The 21,431-nt window shown below is 54.3% G+C and overlaps 2 protein-coding genes across 2 annotated transcripts; both read left to right on the top strand.

The window, feature by feature from the left end:
- The first annotated feature begins 503 nt into the window (after nucleotides 1–503).
- On the top strand, nucleotides 504–16,625 carry LOC119100000 (proton-coupled folate transporter). Its single transcript, XM_037223119.1, has 9 exons — nucleotides 504–598; nucleotides 6,189–6,603; nucleotides 10,761–10,898; nucleotides 12,839–13,025; nucleotides 13,465–13,630; nucleotides 14,921–15,044; nucleotides 15,505–15,628; nucleotides 16,371–16,427; nucleotides 16,594–16,625. Exons 2-9 carry the CDS (start codon nucleotides 6,457–6,459, stop codon nucleotides 16,623–16,625), a joined length of 975 nt encoding a protein of 324 aa, XP_037079014.1. The 5' UTR covers nucleotides 504–598; nucleotides 6,189–6,456.
- Nucleotides 16,626–16,874: 249 nt separating this feature from the next.
- Nucleotides 16,875–21,431, top strand: LOC119101722 (uncharacterized; the record flags this gene model as incomplete). Its single annotated transcript, XM_037225140.1, is given in 4 exon segments — nucleotides 16,875–16,908; nucleotides 18,751–18,834; nucleotides 19,207–19,363; nucleotides 20,878–21,431. Coding segments are annotated over 3 exon segments (372 nt in total). The 5' UTR covers nucleotides 16,875–16,908; nucleotides 18,751–18,755.

Here is a 21,431-nt window from a genome sequence, read left to right as displayed (position 1 = left end):
ACACGCACACACGCACACGCACGCACGCACACACACACAAGGTAGCTCTATGTCACAAAAATAATTTCTGTCGTGCTGATGTGGGACATGAAAAAAGAAAATCCTTAACAAAAGTAACTGACCTCACTTTTTGTTTTAAATTGGACAAATGATCTGGATGAAACTGACATTGATTTTAACGACATTGAAGAATATTACCTTCTTAAAACATTTCATGGCAGTGAAAAGCATTGCCTGAGAGATGGGAATAAGAGCTTTCTCATCTTCAAAGAAAGGGTAATGCGCATGCCAAGTCTCAAAAATGGAAACAACGTAAAATGGGTGGGCGTTTTCGATGTCGTTCCGCTGCTCATTTTTGGGACGGCCAATATTTCCAATGATTTGGCAGTAATCTGGAAGCATCGTTTCGAAAGCGTTACAATTACTACGCACCGGGGTCAAACACAGACAGCTTTGTTGTCTGCTAATCGCCTTGGTCTATGCGCCCTAATCCAAGATAAGATCCATCGCATTGGTCTGCCAGGGCAATTGCATGGACGGCTGTCCTGCAGTATAGGGATCCAGCAAAAAGTCTGATGGAGATCATCTAGAACCTGAAGTGAGACTGAAAAGAACTGGCGTTGCTATGGTTTTCCGCCATGTTATACTAGCATGACATTAATGCATTGAACCTGGTGTACAAGTGAGCTGACTATTGACTATGCCAAGTTTTTATTTGCTCTTGCTCGAAAAACGCAACAGTGGCTCGGCTAAAATATTAATACATCATAGTTATGCATTGAAATACCGGCCATGTATACACTGCATGTAGCAATTAATTCATTGTGATATATATGTGACCAGATAACAGTGTGTTTCCTAGTATTTTGCTTGTGTCCTGTAAGGCAATGCAGCCTAGCAAAAGCCTGTGAGTAAAAGACTACAGGAATAAAAGACCTGTGATTGTCCTTTCTCTAGGTGGCAGACCAGTTCCAATGCTAGGGCAGATCCGATCCTGTCTGAAATCATGCAGCCAACTTCTTCATTACTCTGGGGGCCAGTAGTCTGATGATTAGGGTTTTTCCTGATTTTTCTGACTATCTTGTCCATGTTTATAAGGCTGTTTAATCACCTCTGAGGAAGGCCAGTATCACTGAATATACCATCCAACATTTTGCATTGCATTTTACTCGTCAAAATTTATTGTTTAAATTTGCATCAAACAGCTCATAATGCCAATGAGAAAAGTCTTTGGATTTGGAGCCTCTATGCTGACTGCTGGCAGATGGGGCCTTAGCAGTGGCACAGCCAGAGGCTTGGCAAGGGGAGCACAGGTTTGGTAAAGGGCCCTATGTCCCTTAGGTAAAGGGTAAAGATAAAAGGGTCCCCTCCAAACATTGCTGCATATGGTCCATTTGCCATTGAGAACATGTTTTTTTCACATTTTTACCATCTCAAACTGGAAAATGGCCTGATGCTACTGCAAGATTAATTCTGCCTTAAGTTTACAATGAATAAACTGACAGAATCATGTGCTCAGTGACTGTACAAATAAATTGTGAGTTTTAGGCATTTTATGATGGTCTAGTGAACTCTTTTGAATAGATAGAACTCGGAAATGTTGTCAGAATTTTTCTGTGGGTTGTATAAAGCCCAGCAAGGATTCTGTGAAGGTAAATTGAAGATCAAAATGTGTCAACAATGTGTATGGACATGTCCAAACCATGCTTGTCTGGATATGTTCACCATTTCATCAGAATTGATAAGTGGTACAGATTATGTGGCACAGGTGTGAACATGTGTGCTCGCATATCTTGGAAACAAAAATCGACGCCAGGCGTTGCAGTCTCCCTAGGCCGCGCAGGTTCTGCTCTGTGGCTAACACTAGGTCGTAACCAACAGGCGAGCAAAAATGGTGCTATATCTGAAATATGTACCTTCCAATGCTTTTGGGCTTCAGATAGTACATTTAGAGATATTCCTGGTGTGTATTTCACCTGTGCGGTTTTTAGATTGACGACAATAACGTATTGGTCTTTGCAGCACCGCGAAGTGGTGCTGGAATGTGGTTGTGGAAATGGAAGAGTAAGGTAAAATCTGTATTTTCCGTGTTGCTGTAATTTTTAGTTTCTTCAGAGGACAACATCAAAGTTGTTAAAATAGTTTTACTCAGCGTAACCTTTGAACTGTACGAATTCATTTTGAACGACGTTAAGGAACCTTATTTTACAATGTTCATTGTTGCGCGCTCGGCGCCCGCCCCCAGACGTTACTTGCAGCGGCCAACGCCGTTCGGTTTTGCGAAAAGTGCGACTCAAACAATCGTTGTCCTTTCAGAGTTACGGGCGGGTCACGGGGGCTGTACGACGCCCTGAGCTGCTGGAGCTATGTAGCGCCGCCAGGCTCTCACCCTGGTGGGAAGCGCGGGCACTGTGGGGAATCGAACCCCGCACCTATGGTTTCGAGACGTGCAGTGGTTAGCGTAGGCGTGTTCACAACACTGGCGGCACCCGGCGTGCAGGCTAAAACCTTTTGAGGTATTTGCTTCACTGGCTGATTCTGCAAAATAGTGAAGGTACTCGGGGAAACACGGGATGGCCTTGTGCGTTTTGGACTCATTTCGACCCATTAGACCCAAAAGGGGTCTCTTCAATTATCTCTTATCTTATTTTATCTCTTATATTAATTATCTCTTATTTCTTCCTGGTAAAGGTACCATCTTAAGTGCACTAAGGGCACATCGTTTTTCCCGGTCAAATACTGCCGGGCCATTCTATCTCACCGCGGTGTGTGTTCCGGCCGTCATTCTGGCGACACAGGGCGGTATCCCCTGGCCGATCCGGAGGCCCTCAGACCTCAGAGGGATACATCATATCTTACTGGTCCGCTCCCTGACGCGGGAGGCCTTCTGACCCGCGCAGTTGACCCCGGATCGACGCTTGAACCGTCATTAGTGCAACAACATCCCTGCTCGCCGCAGGTGGTCAAATAATTGGCACAGTTGGGCCTAAGCTCCAGCCGGGTTTAACGGGCCCATACTGGAATAGAGTTGGAGCGCCCACCGCTCGGTACTGGGGGCCCTGGCTGGCAAATGACTCCTCTGTTGCCTCAGTGTGAGTACTCATCATAAATTCTTGTGTTTCCTTCAATTGTCAGAGGGCCCCGACCAACGCAAGAGACCCTCTGTCATTCGGGCTCCTGTCGCCGTCCCTGGTGTGCAAGTCTTCCCGTGACCGAATCGGAGCACCTTATGGGCGCAGAATACTCTGTTGGGCACTGTAGGCTCCTGAACATTACAGCAGCCCGACCATTTAAATCGCGGGTCCGGCCTTGTCCCTGCTTGGGAAATGGGCCCCCAGAGCGCAGATTAGCACGGAACCGGCTGTTCGTTGTTCGATGTCTCTGTTCGAAATAGAGGAGCGCTCTGTCTCAGGGATCCCTATGGGTGCAAGAGATCATCTTACTGACAATGGAAATCACGGCCCTGTGCGCGGGGAACTTTAATGTGACCTACAGCCAGCCCTTCGGATCCTTCAGCCGTCCCATCAGGCCCCTGATCTTTGGTATCGAGAGGGCCTTCGGCCCCTCTTCGGGCCCCCTCAAACACCGCTCCGACCCGGGACCAGTTGCCACCACAGGACCTCTGTTCGGCGCTGTGGCCCCTTACGGACCAAGGAGCCCCTCATTGTGTCAGGGACCCTGAACGTTTCAAATCGCGGAATCGGGCCTTGTCTGCTTGGGTGGGTTATGGGTCTCAGCGGCTTAGACGGACATGGAGCCGACTGTCCGATGTTCATGGTCCCTGACCGACTTAGACACCCGCATTGTCGTAGGGATTCCTCAAACGATGCTAGAGGAGCTTTGACTGATGTTTCAGGTCACTACCCTACGGGCCGCGATTCTTTATGTGACCTACAGCAAGTCCTTCGAGTCACTATGCCCTTCAACCGGGCCTTTGATTATCGGTTTCTGCGAGCCGTTCGGGCCCCCTCTTCGGGTCTCATCAAACACTGCGTTTGGTCGGCGCGGGGCCCCTTGTGAGCACGGGACCCTCTGTTATACACTGTGGGCCCCTAACAGATACAGAGGCCCCGAACAGTGTAAATAACTGGCCCCGGTTTTGTGGCTGATTGGGAAGTGGACCCTCAGGCCCATACCGACAGGGAGCCGAGTGTGCGGTACTGGTAGTGCCTGACCAACATATAGGCCCATATCAACTCAGGGGCCCCCGATCGACGCGAAGGGCCTTCTAAACGTTATTTGAGTGTCAGTCTTCGCGGGTCGGGCGCGCAGGTCGCGTCGGTCTTCGCACAGGCCCCTGAATAAGACTCCGACCAGCCCTTTGTACCCTTATACCCTCCAGTCGGGTCCTTGATCGTCGGACCCGTGGGCTCCCTAGGCTCTTTGAGCCTCCTTGAACACTGCCTCTGGTTGACTTGGGGCCTCTTGACACTACAGGGCCCTTGTTAGGCGCTGTGGGCCCCGAGCAATGCAAATCGCTGGCTCCGGCTCGGCCCCTGCTTGGGAAATGTCCCTCTCAGGTCCATGCCGCCACGGAGCCGACTGTGCTTTACTGGTGAAGTCTGACCGAAAAATAGGCCCCTATCGACTCAGTGGGCCCTGATCAGCGCACAGGGCCCTCTGGTTGATATTGGAGTGCCCGGCCCTGCAGGCTGGGGCCCCTGAATGAGTGAAGGATACCTTCGGCTGGCTTTCCGAGCTCTTTGGGCCCTCAAATCGGACCCTTAATCGCATTTTCAGAGGGACCCCGAAGGGCCCGTCGGAACCCTACGGGAGGAAGGGGACACGTGCCCCCTGTGCCCCCCTGCCTGGGCTACTGGTCCCCAGTGACAGCAAGGCATCTTGTGCGGTGGTTTTCGCGGAATGGGCTGAACTCTGCAAAGCATGCTGCCTCAAACTGACAACTGAGCAGTCAGTAAGCAAAGACATTACTGGCTGCCGAGAATGCAAGGTCTCCCCTCCAGCACTCTTAAGTCTGAGACCCCAAAATAGGCCTCAGACTTAAGGGCTCAAAATGTTAAAAGGGCTAAAAAAAATGCTCAAGGGCCTAACAAATGTTCGAAGTACCCAAAATCTTCATCCTGGAAGGCTTTCCTGTTGTGCAGGCTGACAGCATTCCCATGGTGGGCCATCTTTATGCCCTCCCCCTATCACTTAAACCGCATAGGGACGTCTCCAAAGTGAGGAAAAGCAGACCCTTATTTGGTTGCTAATGTCCACCATAAATGCAACGTCTTACCTGTGTTGTTGGATGGAATTATGTGTCCGTATTGTCGTTATTATGTTTATGTGCATGTGTTTGCGTCTCTTCTAATCTGTCGGTGCTCTTGGATAGGAAAGGCATTAAGGGGTCCTTTTAAATTTTTTTCAGTCGTTTGATAAACCCGATTTCAAACCTAACATACCAGAAACTGTAACTGCCAAAATCCCAAAATGTCACAAGATCAGGATCAAAATAATAAAGTCAGCCGCAAAGTAAAAAATGAGAATCAGCAACTAGGGCCTGGACAGGTGGCACCAGCCGTCCTTAAAAGCGGTTCAATGTACCCAGGCCTTGGATCAGCCTACCATATGTCAACACAGTTTTTCGCTAGTAATGTGTCCTGCCTGTGTTCACAAAGCTGTTTTATCTCCCTCCCTGAATGGTTGTTATCCTTCCCTGAATGGAATGGTATATCTACCATGAATGGTTGTGTTCCCTAGCAAGCTTCACACGGCTCCCTTAAACTGTGTCACTCTGTTCGTGCGGATCATTATGTATCAGCATGGATGGGTCGTCGACGTGTCAGCAGCTTATAAAACAAACTCGCTGCAGGCCTGCAGCACTCCTTGAGCCTAAGCCAAACTGATTGGCGGCTTTCCCGTCACGTGGCCATTTATAATACTCTCTCATATGCGCTGATTTCCTACTAACAAATTCACTCCATGATGCATAATCTATTTTCACCACACATTCGGGCAATCTAGCAGAGTAAAGTACAAAAAGCCGTGTGACAGGAAAACGTTAAATTAGTGACGGGACTGGGCTTTGTTATCATCGCGTTCTCGACTGTGAAGTGCCCGTATCCAAGGTCACACAGCCCACGCGCGCTGGCCAAGGTTAATCCGGCTTGAGCGCCAGCACCAGCTGTTGGCGCGCCGCCAACACCGGACGGTGGGAGAGACGGGTCTCGTTTTTGTGCCGCCAGCCGTGCCGCTGAGCCGTCGGCCCGTCAGTCGTCGGCCGCAGCTGCGCAGGGCCGCTAGGCTGCTGCCCTGAACCAGGTACCGCGGGCAGCGGCTGTCCCGGTCACCGCGAGCGGCGGACGGCGACGGCAGGACTGGACAGCGTGTGTCCCGGTCACCGCGAGCGGCGGGCGGCGACGGCAGGAGCAGACAGCGTGTGTCCCGGTCACCACGAGCGGCGGACAGCGACGGCAGGACTGGACATCGTGTGTCCCGGTCACCGCGAGCGGCATGGCGATGCCGGAGGGCGGCGACGCCGACAACACGCGGGTGATGGGCCAGGCGTGGCGGCTGGCCGCCTGCCTGGCCTCTTACCGGCTCGAACCGCTCGTGTTCGCCTACGCGCTATCCGTCACCCTCATCATGGCGACGTCACAGGTAATGTCTGGGGCCTTGTGCCTGATTTCCTCCTTCAACCACCCTGTCACAGGGGGGCTCGCCACATAGCACGGTATGTTGGGCCAATGACTCAATTCAGCACGAAGTTCGTTGCTGCCTGTGTGATGCGTTTACATGCCGCTGAATGCAAGTTCAAGCTGTGAATGTTATGCTTTTACCTTGTCGTCAAAACCTCGGGCCTGCCACTCGGCCTGGTTCACTGTGTTTGTCTCTGTGCCTCAAGGTTATATGCAGTGGCATGCGCTGGCAATGGCATGTGTCACGCAACCTTTTATAGGGGGTTGATTCGAAAAAAAGAAGTACGCTTGCATTTAAAAATAAGTTGTTTTAACAAAGGATTATCGAGAAATAGCTAATAAGGACAATTGCAAAACTAATTCTGGAGTAATGTTTGTATTGCATTGTTTGCAGGACAGTAGCTGGTATCAGGGAACTTGTTCTAGCAGGGCAACCATGTTGTTAAAGCTGTTAATAAGCTGTGAAATCCCCTGGAATATGTAAGAAGTCTATCATGCAGTTAATATATCTAAATGTTGTGTTTAAACTGAATGTCACATCTTGTTCCTATCAGGAAAGTAGGCATGGCTGTTCAACTCTGGGAAAATTATGGTAATGAAAAGCTTGGCCGCTGGAGGATGGTCCAGTATTGTTTTATCGGAAGCAGCCAGGGGTGTAGCTTCACAAAATGAGTCGAGGGACGAGCTCAGCAGTGAAAAATGACCCAACCTCCCCTCCCAAATACGCCAATAAAAAGGACTCCCCGGATTTGGCCCACTTTCTTCCAAATTTGGGGGCTGGAGCCTGTTTGGCGGCTGACGCCCCCTCCCCCCTCCCAAACGAGTAGGAAACGACACCCCTGGAAGCAGCCATGGTGCTGCTAAGCACAAAGCAAAAATTCAACCTGTCTGTTAATACTGGACAACAAAGGCCATTGTTTGGACGCGGCGTCTCTTTCGAACGCTGCACAAAACCCGGGATGCACCTCGCCGAAAGTAAATCCTTCAGCTGGTCCAGAAATCCCCGGGGATGAGTCTTCAGTACAACGTATTCAACGGGCAGGGACCGAAAACGTGGCAGCAATGACCCGGAACGTATGAAAAAGGTGATGTCGGCTTTAAACAATAAAACTTCAAATTAAAAAAAAAATTCAAGCCCGTCCAGAAAATCGTTTGCGAGGTCCAAATAAGCTTCTTTTCAGTATGACTTATTCGTCAGTACACAATCAAATTGATCCCGTGCAACATCACTGCTCACCAGACGCTGGCTTTAGCTGACAACGAGCTGTAAACAGTTTTTTTTCTAGCAAAGGTCGCGTCGACCCAGAGTTCCTGAAAAGTTCAGGACTTGGACGCGCTAGCTGTTGGTCCTCTGCGCAGCTTCAATGTGACTGCCTGATGCGTCATGGGTGCCAGAGAGATCGTTAGCCCTCTTAGGCCATAAAAACGGACGGCACATGGTCATTATCACGAAGAAGCAACGCGCAAAAACTAGACAAGTTCTGGACTCGGCGGAAGAGGGACCTCGTCTCATCCGGATAGTGCCGGATTTCAGCAAGATGGCGCCACCCTACATGCGTCAAATATGACCCGGGTTTGGCTTGGTAGTAGCGACGGAAGGAACTGTTTTGTCCAGGAAATTTCGGCCACTGCGTGAAGCGCTGCGCTAACACTATTTACGAATTGGTGCTGCAGCGTGCAGAATCTTAAATAATCTATCTCACCCCACTTCAAAGAACTTAATCGTTGGAGCGTGGGCCGCCGCTGAGAGCTGTCTGCGACAAGCTATGTGTAAATCTTAAGATTTTTCAGTAATGGTAGTCCTTAAAGGAGGGTCCTGGCTTTGGGACACGTTTCCAAAAATGTTCTGGTGAAACCGCAGGACTATTTGCGTCTATTAATGGCACTGGCTAGTGTCACTGCAGCACCATCGAGATATAACAACGGTATACATTTTGATTTTTGCTAGCCCAAATTACATTGTGAACGTTTTGCACAAGTACTACACTTCTTCCTTTCATGGTGGCCCCAGAATGTATCCCGAGTCCGCAACAACTGCAGTTGGCGCGACCGCCGTCGTCATGACGACAGAATCCGCTGAGTGCCGTTGTCAGCTGTCACAAGTTAGAAGCATCACTTTTCAATGTCCCCACTTTTGAGCTGCTATAATTCGCACATTGCGGGCCAGCGGGCTTGAAAGTGACACCTCCACTGGTATGGATGAGGTCAGTACAAATGGACGTTTATAAATGACACGGCGGGCGGTAAGGCCAGTTACCGAGTAGTGCGTGGGTCGAAGCTTGAACCAATGCGTCACTATAGACCACATGACGTTCCGTTTTAGAAACCCAAATTGTACTTCGAAAAGAATCGCTGTGGTAAAAGCCATAAGGGAGAAATCAGTGTCATGTTGTAACGTTTCGCTAAATTCGCGAGAAATTGGCCTCATGTTTGCACATGTTTTTCTATAAGCAGAATGTTTTAGGCTTTCATACCATTTATCTCACAAATATTTTGACATTCTAGTGCGTTGAAAGCAATACGGAACACACCCGTTAAAAAAGGAAGGCGAGTGAAATGTATTTTCATGGTGGTAAGCAGGGAGTCTAGTAAGATTTCTCCCGCAGGAGCAGCTACGTCAAATTGAAATTGTTAGGTATTCAGAAGGATTTCGAGAAAACTGGCAACACCGACAAAATCGGACGCGTGTGGTCGAAAAATAAAGAATATGTACAGGAAGATAGCATTCTCCTTCTAAATTTGGTAGCGTTCAAGTACAATCTTTTGTCTGGTTTTGCTTCCTGCGTGTGTTTTGTATTAAGAGGATATGGCAAAATGTCACAGGTGTAACTCTGATTTAACACTGCTTACTTTAGTAGGCTGTAGGCGCCCAGTTTGTGGTGTTTCAATCAAGCGACTCTCAGCTTGATGTCCACTGAGGTTCTTCTCTGTGCACCATGCGTAGTCTCACTGGGCATGCCACTGAATTGCTGCACCCGTGGCTCTGGCAAAACAATCCCGCCTGTTATGCTGAAGGTTCGGTTTCACATAATCAGATTATGTGTCGGCGTGGTGGACAGCCGAAGCAGCTTTGTTGGCTCGCGCTCGAGATATTGCTCTGGTGCGCATGCGATAGTCTTGAAGAGCTCATTTACTTAGCCTTGAGCCATGTTTGGGTGATGTGCCAGAAACGAGCTGCAAGAAATTACGTCGCTTACAAGTGTACCTTACAATGCCGCCTTCGTGGTAAACGCGAATACCATATGAAAGAACGATATATGCCATGTGCCACTACGTATGTGTGTACATGCGCCGAAGAGGCCTGAAAATTCCTAAAGGTACATACTTGAGTACGAAATGCACGCATTTTAGATGAAACAGCGGGGCATTACCAGAGCAAGTGAAGTTCTGGCATACAACCTTTTTATGCAAGGAGAGGCGATGATCACGAAAAAGGACAAAATACATACTCTTGGGAGGAGGGGTAATCTAAACTGAGTTTGGCCGTTGGTCCGGTTGCAAGCTACCCCCCCCCCCCCCACGGGGCCGAAGCTGCCACCCGCTACACTGCGTAAGAGATGTTCCAGACCCGGTGTCAGTCGGAAGACAGCGTACCCCAGGCCTGCTCAATTATCAGATTTAACTCTCTGGACTTCAGCTTGCGGGGTTTCCTGAAAGGTTGAGGGCGTGGGGAAAACTGTAAAGGGCACGTAAGAGAGCTATCGCGCGCGAGACGAGACCACATCATCACTCGAGAGATTGCTGTAAGGTCGTCGGAGAAGTCAGAGAAGATGGAAGTGAGCTTCAGTAGAATGACGCGCACCACTAATGTATCGTGTAATATTGACGGGCCCGCATGTCGCTTGTTTCATGCTGGATAAACTTGCACATGTTCCGTTTCTATAAGTGTACTAAACTTGACCCTGTGTTTGGAAAACCAGAGGTACGGGATTCGATTCCCGCGATGCTCGTCCTTCTTACCAGGTGAGAGGCGGGTGACGCGACATGGCCTGAGCTGCTGAGCGCGTCGTGGAACCCCAATGACGACAGCGTGTCATTTGCGCTCGTGTGCAATCCTGGAGTTCAGTTCATAATCGGTCAGAGGCCGTGCGCCACTCACCTCTGCCTGTCCTGTTTCAGAATCTCATCATGGACCGTGTGTGCACAGTCAACCTAGAATTCAACTCCAGCATATGCGCCAATATTACAAATCATCAGTACCTGGCCCAGGAAAATGATGTTCAGCGACTAGCCAACAAATTCGTTCTCTATAGAAGCGTGAGTCCATGCTGTGCATGACCTGTTTGGGGATCCGTGCAGGCGTGTGTGTGTGACATGTTCGGGATATGCTGAACGGATTTTATTGTACCTTTGTGATGAAAGGACGTACCCACTGCGTGATTCGTACCTTGCGACTGAATGGCATGCTGTGTTTGCTGTCAAACGTACGCACCTTTGTTGTTTTGGGCTTGAGAACGCACGACAGAACGCCTCTTGTGTGGCCGAATGCGTACGAACACAATGGGTCACTGTGGGTACGTTCTGTGAGGCCCATTACCGATCTGCATGAACCAGGGATCGCCTTGCTATCTCTCTAAAAAGCCATTTTGAGACATTCGCCTCTTGGTGTTTTAACGCAATATCCTTCCATGTATGGCACCATCGAAAAGTGTTGACAACTAATTGTTTTGCTGGAACAACCTGTTCGCCATAACACAAACCTCCCTGTTTGCCGTTGGTGCAAAGGCTCCACTGCCCAGTCTCAAAGGATATGCATGCATTTGCGCTAGGCTTTGCGCTGATCGTCGCGGCCCGCCCCAGTCCCAGCCTCCTAGCCATGTTGCGACCGCGCGCCCGCGCTCCCGCGGCCGGGGCCGGAGACACCCGGGCCTGCATGCCGGGGCCGGAGACACCCGGGCCTGCATGCCGGGGCCGGAGGCACCCGGGCCTGCATGCCGGGGCCGGAGACACCCGGGCCTGCATGCCGGGGCCGGAGACACCCGGGCCTGCATGCCGGGGACGGAGACACCCGGGCCTGCATGCCGGGGCCGGAGACACCCGGGCCTGCATGCCGGGGCCGGAGACACCCGGGCCTGCATGCCGGGGCCGGAGACACCCGGGCCTGCATGCCGGGGACGGAGACACCCGGGCCTGCATGCCGGGGCCGGAGACACCCGGGCCTGCATGCCGGGGCCGGAGACACCCGGGCCTGCATGCCGGGGACGGAGACACCCGGGCCTGCATGCCGGGGCCGGAGACACCCGGGCCTGCATGCCGGGGCCGGAGACACCCGGGCCTGCATGCCGGGGACGGAGACACCGGCACGTGTGCACGTCCCATCCTTGGGTAAACTCATCGCTTTGGTGGCCGCGCGGTCCAAGGACTTCTGCACCGGACGCTGATTATGTAAGCCGGACAGGATGCTATCATGGGGCCGACGGCTCCGGTTCCGCTGCATGTAATGCGCACTGGTCTATGACTGGCTGGGGCCTGCTCGCGATCTCCCGTGCAGTGTGTGTGTGGGGGGGGGGGGGGGGGGGGGTCTGCCATCTGGGTTCGGGACGGCGTGACGCGCGTCTGTCGAGATCTAGCAGGGTTCTGCGGTACCGGCTGTCGTTTGTCAGCCAGCGGTCGGCCAGCGCAGATTCGTCAGGGCTTGGTTACGTGGCGTGTTCCCGACTTTGCATTAGTCGTTGGGCAGCACCAGCGTAAGACGGAATGCAGCCAGTTTGGTGCCGCAGCTTGGTGGCTTGCGGTGGCTTGGCTGCCTCTGCCCTCGTTGCCATTGTCGTCCGTGTGCCGCGGCACCCGCGGTATCAAGACACGCTCCTTTGTTGTGGTAGTCTTGTGTGTTTGATGAATAATGTTAGACTTACTGCGTTTTTAGGCATCAGACTGTTCTGTGGGTTGGACCGAATGCTTGGCTCTCGTAGTCCGAATATGGACGCTGTGCACAGGCTGGGCTCTTACTTTCCGGCTCCAATCTCCTGGGGAATATTGGCAATCAGTGGTAGGGTCCCTCGCACGGCCTAAATTCGGCATGCATACCGCTACAGGGGGCGTGGGCGACAGCTGAACCCTTGATATTGCAGCCCTCGTGACAGTATGGAAGATGCCTTCCCCTGTCGTGTGCCGTTGTCCAGACCCATCCGAGCACGCCCCACAGTCTGCCTGTGTCAGAAGCACCGTGGCCAAGGCGACTCCTCCCGTGCCGCCAGCTGATCGAGGTGCTGCCGAGCGTGCTGTTCACGCTCTTCATGGGCTCCTGGAGCGACTGCCACGGCCGCAAGCTGCCGCTCCTGCTGCCCATCGCCGGCTCGATTCTCACCTGCGGCGTGTACATCGCGTTTTCGGTTGTGAAGAACATACCAGCGCAGTACCTGCTGTTCGCCAGCATACCACAAGGTCAGAATAGTGCGCTGAGGCTGACGTGTCGGTTAGGGGCTGAGGGTGTTATCACCCGAGAATTTGTATCAGCGACGTTTGGGCCGTGGGTGCTCTGCAGTACTTCCCGGTCCGGAGTGAGAGGGGGAGACGCGTCACACGTGTGCTGAGTTTTTACCTGTCATGTTTTCTTAAGTTGGTGCTAGCCGGTGGGTCTTTGCCTGTGATGTTTTCATGGGCTGGTGTTTGCCGGCGAGTTTTTACCTGTGATGTTTTCTTTAGCTGATGTCAGCCGCTTGCGAGCGGACGGCGTGTGTCTGTAGGATTCCCGTCCCTGCCGGCCTGTCCCAGCTCCCGATCGGGCCGTGGCCTGTCGCTGGTCCGCTGCTATGACGCTGCCCAGCTCTGTGGTGGTGTCGGCGCTCTAGCTGGCGACGCGTCACCGCCGCCCGTGCCGCAGCGCTGACCGGCGGCACCACGGTGTTCCTGATGGCGTCCTTCAGCTACCTGAGCGACATCACCGGACAGCGGGATCGGACGGCCCGGCTGGGCGTACTGGATGTGTGTTTCCTGGCGCCGTTGGCCGTCGGCTTTGTGACGTCTGGCGCCGCCGTGCAGCGCGTCGGGTCAGTCGCCGGGCTGCGGGCCACTCCCCGCCGGCCACTCCCCTCCGGCCGCTCCTCGCCGACCGCTCCCCGCCGACCGCTCCCCAGCCGCTCCCCGCCGGCCGCTCCCCAGCCGCTCCCCGGCCGCTCCCTGCCGGCCGCTCCTCGCCGGCCGCTCCCCAGCCGCTCCCTGCCGGGCACTCCTCACCGGCCGCTCCCCAGCCGCTCCCCGCCGGCCACTCCTCGCCGGCCGCTCCCCGGCCGCTTCCCGCCGGCCGCTCCCCAGCCGCTCCCCGGCCGCCCCCCGCCGGCCACTCCCCAGCCGCTCCCCAGCCGCTCCCCGCCGACCACTCCTCGCCGGCCGCTCCCCAGCCGCTCCCCGCCGGCCACTCCCCGCCGGCCACTCCCCGCCGGCCGCTCCCCAGCCGCTCCCCGCCGGCCACTCCCCGCCGGCCGTTCCTCAACCGCTCCCCAGCCGCTCCCCAGCCGCTCCCCGCCGGCCACTCCTCGCCGGCCGCTCCCCGCCGGCCGTTCCCCGCCGGCCGCTTCCCGCCGGCCGCTCCCCGCCGGCCGCTCCCCACCGGCCGTTCCCCGCCGGCCGTTCCCCGCCGGCCGTTCCCCGCCGGCCGCCCCCCGCCGGCCGTTCCCCGCCGGCCGCTCCCCGCCGGCCGTTCCCCGCCGGCCGCCCCCCGCCGGCCGCTCTCTGCCGGCCGTTTCCCGCCGGCCGCTCTCTGCCGGCCGCTCCCCACCGGCCGTTCCCCGCCGGCCGCTCTCCGCAGGTGGCTCCCCGTAGTCTAGAGTGGCTCATGCGCCGAAGGTGACAAAGCGGGAGGAGCCGCGACAGGCTCGGTCATGTGGAGGCTTTGGTCTTGCCTTTGAACGGGACGCATGATGCGTCTAATGTGTGCAATTAGCCGGTACAAATTGTAATGTCGATTGCTGAAACGCCGTGTGTCTCTACTCGCGAACAATATCAAGTGTCAGTATTAGTCATAACCAGGCCATTCAAATATCTCATTCAGGGAATGGTTGAAAACAATTGCTGAATGCTATTATAGGGTGCGCTACGTAGTACAGGACATTAATTAACTCGAAATGATTACGCCAAGGCGGAATGCTCGACGTGGCCGCGTACCATGGTCGGCTGTCACTCACCGTCGGCCGGCGTGGGCGACCGTGGGCGGTATGCCAGTAACCGATACATCAAGTGGCGTTGGTTACGTTGAGCGTGTGTTTGTGTGTGTGTGTGTGTGCGCAGGTGGACGCGGGTGTGGGTGGGTCTGCGCTGTATCACGCGTGCGCCGCCGCCAGGTACGTGCCGCTGTACTGCGCGTCCGGCGGTCTGATGCTGCTGGTGCTGCTGTACGGCGCGCTGCTGGTGCCCGAGTCACGCTCGCCCCAGCAGCTGGCCTTGTCTGCGGCCGCAGCCGGCTCGGTACGTCACGTCACGTCACGTCACGCTTCGTCTCCCCCACCCCCCCCCCCCCCCCCACCCCGAGCCTCGCAGGCCGGTCGCTCCCCTCACGCCCGGGCCGGCCCGCTCCCACACCCGCTGCACCGCCGGCCGGCTGGCCGTACCGTCTCCGTCGACTGCGGACAGTATGCACAGTGGCCTGGTCTCGCCACAGTACTGGGATAGCCACAGGGGCTCCCGAAACGGCGCAATTAAACTGTGGAGCGCAGTCTCTGATGCCCAATAACGGAAATGGCCTGATTGCGAAGCGAGGGGAAGAGATCCCTGACCTTGCGTGCATCGTGTCAAACCCCGGCCGCTGGCTGTGTGTCACCTGTCGGTCTCAGTGGCTCAGCGGCCGCGTCCGTCCCTCCCCGGCTGCTGGCTGTGTGTCACCTGTCGGTCTCGGTAGCTCAGCGGCTTCGTCCCTCCCCGGCCGCAGGTGGTGAGCAAGCGGAACGTGCGGCGGATCGTGCACACGTGCTTCCGGCGGCGTCACGGCTACAACCGCTCCACCATCCTGCTGGCCATGCTCGGCTTCATCGCACACGAGATGACGCTGAACGGTGCGCGCCGTGGCGGCCCAGCGGAATACGAACAATAACACAATAAATGCCCCAACTCAGTGGGAAATTACACCCCTGGCGCTTGAGATGAGCAGTCATTGCATCGTGGGACCGCAGACCGTTGGGGCTGCGCTGTTTGTGCTGTCTTCTGAATGTGTTACGTGACTCTATTTGTGTGTGCCCCTGGATGTGTGCCCCTGAATTACGCTCTTTTACGGCTTGTCCTCTATTGATTCATCCATGATTCAGTGAAAAGGTTGTAATGCTTAACATTTTTTCCTTACCTTGAAATCATAGCATATCAAAGAGTGGTGGTGGAAATTTCTGGCTACAAGCCGTTGGCAACTGAATCAAACAACATTGCGCATAGTTTGGTTTGTTTAACAGTGGCTGGTAGCCGATAGTTCACATCAGTATGCTCATTAGATGTCTGTAATGGTGCTTTTAATCCATACATGGTACGGGTATATATCAAAATAATAACTTCCGACGTCCCTGGCAAGACCACCTTCCTATATAAACCTGCAGTAGATTACAATAATTGATTGCAAAGTCATTGACAACCAGGATGTTTATGCTCGTTCATTTCCCTTGTCAAGTTAACGTTAACCCATCGACTATCGATGTTGGTCACGAATCTGATTGTTTGTAACACAGCGGTATAAAACACGGACGGCGCCGGAGCGTTTCACGGGCGAGCAGAGGCCATCAGTAACGAGAGGGCGTTGACCCTTCCTTTCAGGCGAGTCGAGCATCACTTCTTCCGTACGTGAAGCGAGTGCTGGACTGGGACTACCAGGCTTACACGACCTACGCCTCGATCGTGCTCCTAGTCTGCATTGGTCTGTGAGTAACGCCGCCGCGCTTCTGACCCCATGCGAGCCGCTCTGGGCGGGATGACCCGCTGTTGTACCGTCATCACTGGCGCCGGGCGGCCGCTGACTGACGCCCGCCCTGCCCCGCAGACAACCTGGTCGTGCTGCCCGTGCTCAGCTAACGTGCTGGGCGTGGCGACTCGGTTGATCGGCCTCGTTGCGAGGTGCTCCGGATCGTGGGGCTGGCGCTGCGCGCGCGTCGTCACCACCACTGGCCTCTTCTATGGCGGTGAGTGGCAGCGCCGCCGCCGGTTGTCGGCGCGCCGGGGCCTGGGCCTGCGCAGCGTCGTCACCACCCACTGGCCTCTTCTATGGCGGTGAAGTGGCCAGCGCCGCCGCCGGTTGTCGGCGCTGCCGGGCCTGGCCTGCGCGGCGTCGTCACCACCACTGGCCTCTTCTATGGCGGTGAGTGGCAGCGCCGCCGCCGGTTGTCGGCGCTGCCAGCGCAGGCTTGGCCTGCGCGCGGCGGTCAGCTGAGCTGGGCTGCCATCGGCTGGTAGTGGGCTTGACCAATCTTTTTCTCTGCGCTGCGAAGGAATGGTGCAAATAATGGTGGTGGTACAAAAATTGCGGTCCGTGAGGGATTGGCGAAGCGAATAAATGGCACGCACCGATCGATAAAACCATCTACGCTTTATCCTGAAGCAGAGCTAAAGCTCTGCTTCACATCCATAATCCATACTAAAAGCAACAAAATCCACCCAAAAGCCATGGGACATGCGAATCATATCCTCGTATACTGTCGGAAAGTGGAAGTACACGCAGAGCGTTCTCATCCATCGTCAGTCTCTGGCTGTTTGTTTTCGAGGACGGCGTACTTTCAACTGCACGAGCCGCTCCCAAACAGCGTGACGTGGCCGGCGTGGGCCGCCCCCCATATTGTTATCGGGACTGGCTGGACATTGCTTTGCTTGCCCGCTGTCCGGGTCTTCCGCCGTGGCGGCCACTAAAGCTGCCTGTCGGTCATTAAAGCTTGCCGTCATAACCTGCTAAGTAAGCACATCCTAGGAAGCATATGCACGACAAATAGAGATGCAAGTGCGTCACAATCCAAATGGATGAGACCACGATATACTAATACCACTAGGTCAGAAACAGCTATTCCCAAAGCGCGCTCAGCAAGACAGCCATTGTGCGACGTGGTTTTACCGGCTGCGACGTGGTTTTACCAAACTCACGTACATTAGGTCCTCGTTTAGCCTAACGTAAACACGTACGACACCAGTAAATCAAATTCTGACTTTGGGGGGGGGGGCGAAGGCGTGTGTTTCGTAAAGCGACATTATTGACTTGAAAGACAGCTCATGCCATCGTACATTTGACTGCTAATCTGGGCGGATGCTGAGAAATGTCATTGAAATTTGGACGCTAAGTATTCAAAACTGATGGGCGTCTTCAAACAATCACCTCGTGTAGTTACCATGGTTAAAGGGTGGCTCAACGCCGCAATTTTAGCTTTTGCAAGCGTGCAGTAAGTAATTATACTGAGGACATATAGAAGCAAGTTATTTATTTTTGGCCACTTATTTTTCTCAATTGGCGCATCAAGTGATCCCATTTATCGATCGACTCCAACAAAAACTCCAGTGGCAGATTTTTTAAAATGCTTGCAAGCCACCTTGGCTCGCACCTTTAGTGGGTGGGCTCGATGGAATCTCGAGCGTAGCATCTGTGGTTCATGGTGGAACAAAAGTGTTCAGAAGTCTCCGTTGTTGAGCAAATTCAATCTTTAAAGCTAATCGCGTAGCGGTGCCGTTTTGGTTGAGACGGATCTGGAGAGGGAAGCACAATATTTTTTTGTGATTGTTGTCGGACATTTTGGGTATCACGTTGGGTTTTACGCCGCACGAAACCAATTGGTCGGTAGCATTTTGCCGTGAAAAACTGACTACCAATCTATTTAGAAGGATGACTTAGCCTCAGCGTATTGGTTTGCGCGGGTTTGGTTGCATTTTCGCAATACGAAAACATTTGTCACGGAACAGAAAATCGCTGTTGAGGAATCACCGTCGTGCAACCAGTTTCGACGCTCCACCGCCTTAGGATGCAACGGTGGAGCAGTTCAACTTTGCGCCAAAACGCTAGCTGAGACAGTGTATAACGTGAAAGTACAGTCCAGTTACGGGCGGACGAGTTTGGCTTTAGCTTCAAAGTTTATATTTGGGGTGAAAAATCGCACGTTTGGTCAGTTTGACTTTTGGTCGTCCCGCATTACGCGTTCCTTTGAGTGCGGCTGCTCCTTTTCAGTGACCATGATCGGCCTCCCCGGCTCCCTGGTGACCGTCGTGCTGCGCTCCATCATCTCCAAGAACGTGGCCAAGGAGGAGCTAGGTAATGTACCCGCGAGGAGGGGTGGTGGGACTGCGCAATGCGACCAGGTTGGGGCTAGATAGGTGGGTCATGAGAGAGCTGGGAACCGTAGCCAGAGTGGAGCTAGACGCTGTGAACAGGGAGAGGGGGGGGGGGGGGGTTGAGCAACGTGTCCAGGGTGGAGCTATGTAATGTAGACCCGATCGATCGATGTGCGTGCGTGTGTATGTTTACTCGCTGAGCGTGCGTAGGTGTTGCAGCGAGGAGGCGCCCGCCTACACACGTGTAGCGCTGGTGTCCGTGGGTACGTACTCCCGGCCTTACAACAAGCTCTACGCTGTACACCGAGGCACCGTGCTCGCACACGCGCACACGACGGCGTGTGGTCCGCAGGCGTGGTGTTCTCGTTCCTGGCGGCGGTGGAGTCGATCTGCGCGATGGCGACGGCGTCTGCCTTCCTGCTGCTTTACAACGCCGTGCTGGACCGCGGGCCGGGCGTCGTCTGGCTGATCGCCGCTGGAGTCACGTCGCCCGCCCTGCTGGTCCTGCTGTAAGTGCTGACTGGGCTCGCGCCGCCCTGCTGGTCCTGCTGTAAGTGCTGACTGGGCTCGCGCCGCCCTGCTGGTCCTGCTGTAAGTGCTGACTGGGCTCGCGCCGCCCTGCTGGTCCTGCTGTAAGTGCTGGCTGGGCTCGCGCCGCCCTGCTGGTCCTGCTGTAAGTGCTGACTGTGCTCGCGCCGCCCTGCTGGTCCTGCTATAAGTGCTGACTGGGCTCACACCGCCGAGCGGATCAGGCTCAGCAAACGCTCAGTCTTGGCTGGTCCTGCTGTGTCGGTCCGGTGGGCTCGGCTGGCCCGTTTGTAGACCGATTCATGGTAGGTCTTACTGTAGGCCGATGTGCCCGGCTGGCTGGGGTAGACCGCTTCTGTGTGAAAGGGTCCATCTGGACTGGCCCTCTAGGTAGCCTGTCTGGGCTCCCTGTTGATAGTGATCTGGTCTGTTCTTACAGTAAGTGTGCCATCTGGGCTAGTCGTGTGGTAAAACAGCCGCTCTGTAAACTGAAGTTGTGAGACGACCTAGTGGCAATATTTTTGTTTTACTCCTACCTATGTACTTGTCTCTTGAAAATGGCTTTAAAAATGATTCTCCAAAAGGATCCTCAAGGTCTAGTTGCAAATCCCAAGCCATAAAAAAATGGTGGGGTCCTTTGTCAAGCTGAAATTATCCTAAGCCAAGGTGGCAGACCATGTAGGGAAATAGTGGGAGATCTCAAGGCATCAACGCTGCTTTACTCATTTGGTATTCAGCCACTGAAGAGTGAGTTATCAGTCGCTGTGGACTATGGATGTACTGAGAGCAGGTAACGATATATCACCGAGGTCGTACTTGATATCTAGAATGTTTGAGAGTAACTGCAGATCACACAAATGGTAACTGGTAAAATGTAGTTTGTGCCCCCGTTCTGTTGTCACCATTGTCCTAGGTGCTCATTTGTTTCATCGCTGTTGTTGCTTTGAATATTTTTGACCTCCGTCGTATGTGACTAGCCATGTGCACTGGTTAGAGGACTGGGTTGCGCTATGTAACGCCGCACGACCCTGATTGAAAGGACCCTAGCGTGCTGACTTGCCATGAACTGCGTGGGATTTTCGCTCCGCGTGTTGCTACTGTTCATTCTGCACAGATTGAGCTTTTTGGACAGGATCCGGAAAAGCTACAAGAGTGACTTTATATTACATAACACGACATAAATCTACACATCCATCCTGGACACAAATGGCTGCGGCTGTCGATGCGTCTCTAAGCCCGAATTAACAACGGGACTACCCTATAAACAAACAGGACGCTCTTGGTGTTATCAGATGATCACCAAAGCCTTAAAAACAAGTTTATGAAGCTTCTGGTCTGGAATCTCTGGTTGGTCCTGAGTTTCCTCGCTGGGACGCTGATGTTCGTCGGCGCCGCGCCGTTGTGTCGCGGTACACACCTGCCACCTGAGCGCTGCCGCGGCCGCGCCGGCCCAGGACCGCTGCGTGGCCGCTGAGCCAGGCGGCGGCCGTTCCAGGGTGTGCCTGGTGCGGGAGCGGCGCGGCGACATGGGCTACGCCCAGGTGCTGAGCGAGCAGGAGGAGCGCGACAGACGCGAGGAGAGTCAGGAGCCGGAGGACAACACCGACGACGCCACCATATTCCAGCACTGAGCCGGACAGCCCGACCCTCCCCACGCTGAAGCCGGCGTGCAACTCGCACTGGAGCGTTGTATGGTATCTGCCGCAAAGCGAAGACAGGCGCGGTCCCAGTGGCCACGTAGTGGTCCATTTTGCAGGACGCGGGGCGGCGGAAAGCGTCACAGATGTCTGAAGGGATACGCTTACGCCGTACGGCAGTGCCTGCGCCTGCCGTGGTCTGTTTCACTGCTCGCGTGCCTTGTCACAGCGCTGGCAGTGCAGCGTAGCAGCTCTCTGTGGGACATGCCGCTGCCCTCAGGGATTGTCCATGATAGCGAATGTAACGCGCGCATAATTAAAAGCACCTCGTTCGCAGCTGATCACGAGGCTGGCCTTTTCATGGTGTGGTATGATGTGTGTCATTCGTTTATGTAGACATATCTATATTGCC

This window comes from Pollicipes pollicipes, unplaced genomic scaffold, assembly GCF_011947565.3.
Source record: "Pollicipes pollicipes isolate AB1234 unplaced genomic scaffold, Ppol_2.1 Scaffold_4881;HRSCAF=5763_pilon_pilon_pilon, whole genome shotgun sequence".
Lineage (NCBI taxonomy): Eukaryota > Metazoa > Arthropoda > Thecostraca > Pollicipedomorpha > Pollicipedidae > Pollicipes > Pollicipes pollicipes.
The sequence above is the reverse complement of the archived record's forward strand: the minus strand, read 5'-3'. Positions and strand labels throughout refer to the sequence as shown.

What these genes read in the sequence shown, in the direction of transcription:
- LOC119100000 (XM_037223119.1), top strand. Translation starts at nt 6,457, where the DNA reads ATGGCGATGCCGGAGGGCGGCGACGCCGACAACACGCGGGTGATGGGC. An exon ending in GCCGCCGTGCAGCGCGTCGG is followed by an intron (nt 13,631 to 14,920) that starts GTCAGTCGCCGG and finishes CGCCGCCGCCAG; the next exon opens with GTACGTGCCGCTGTACTGCG. An exon ending in CTGCGGCCGCAGCCGGCTCG is followed by an intron (nt 15,045 to 15,504) that starts GTACGTCACGTC and finishes CCCCGGCCGCAG; the next exon opens with GTGGTGAGCAAGCGGAACGT.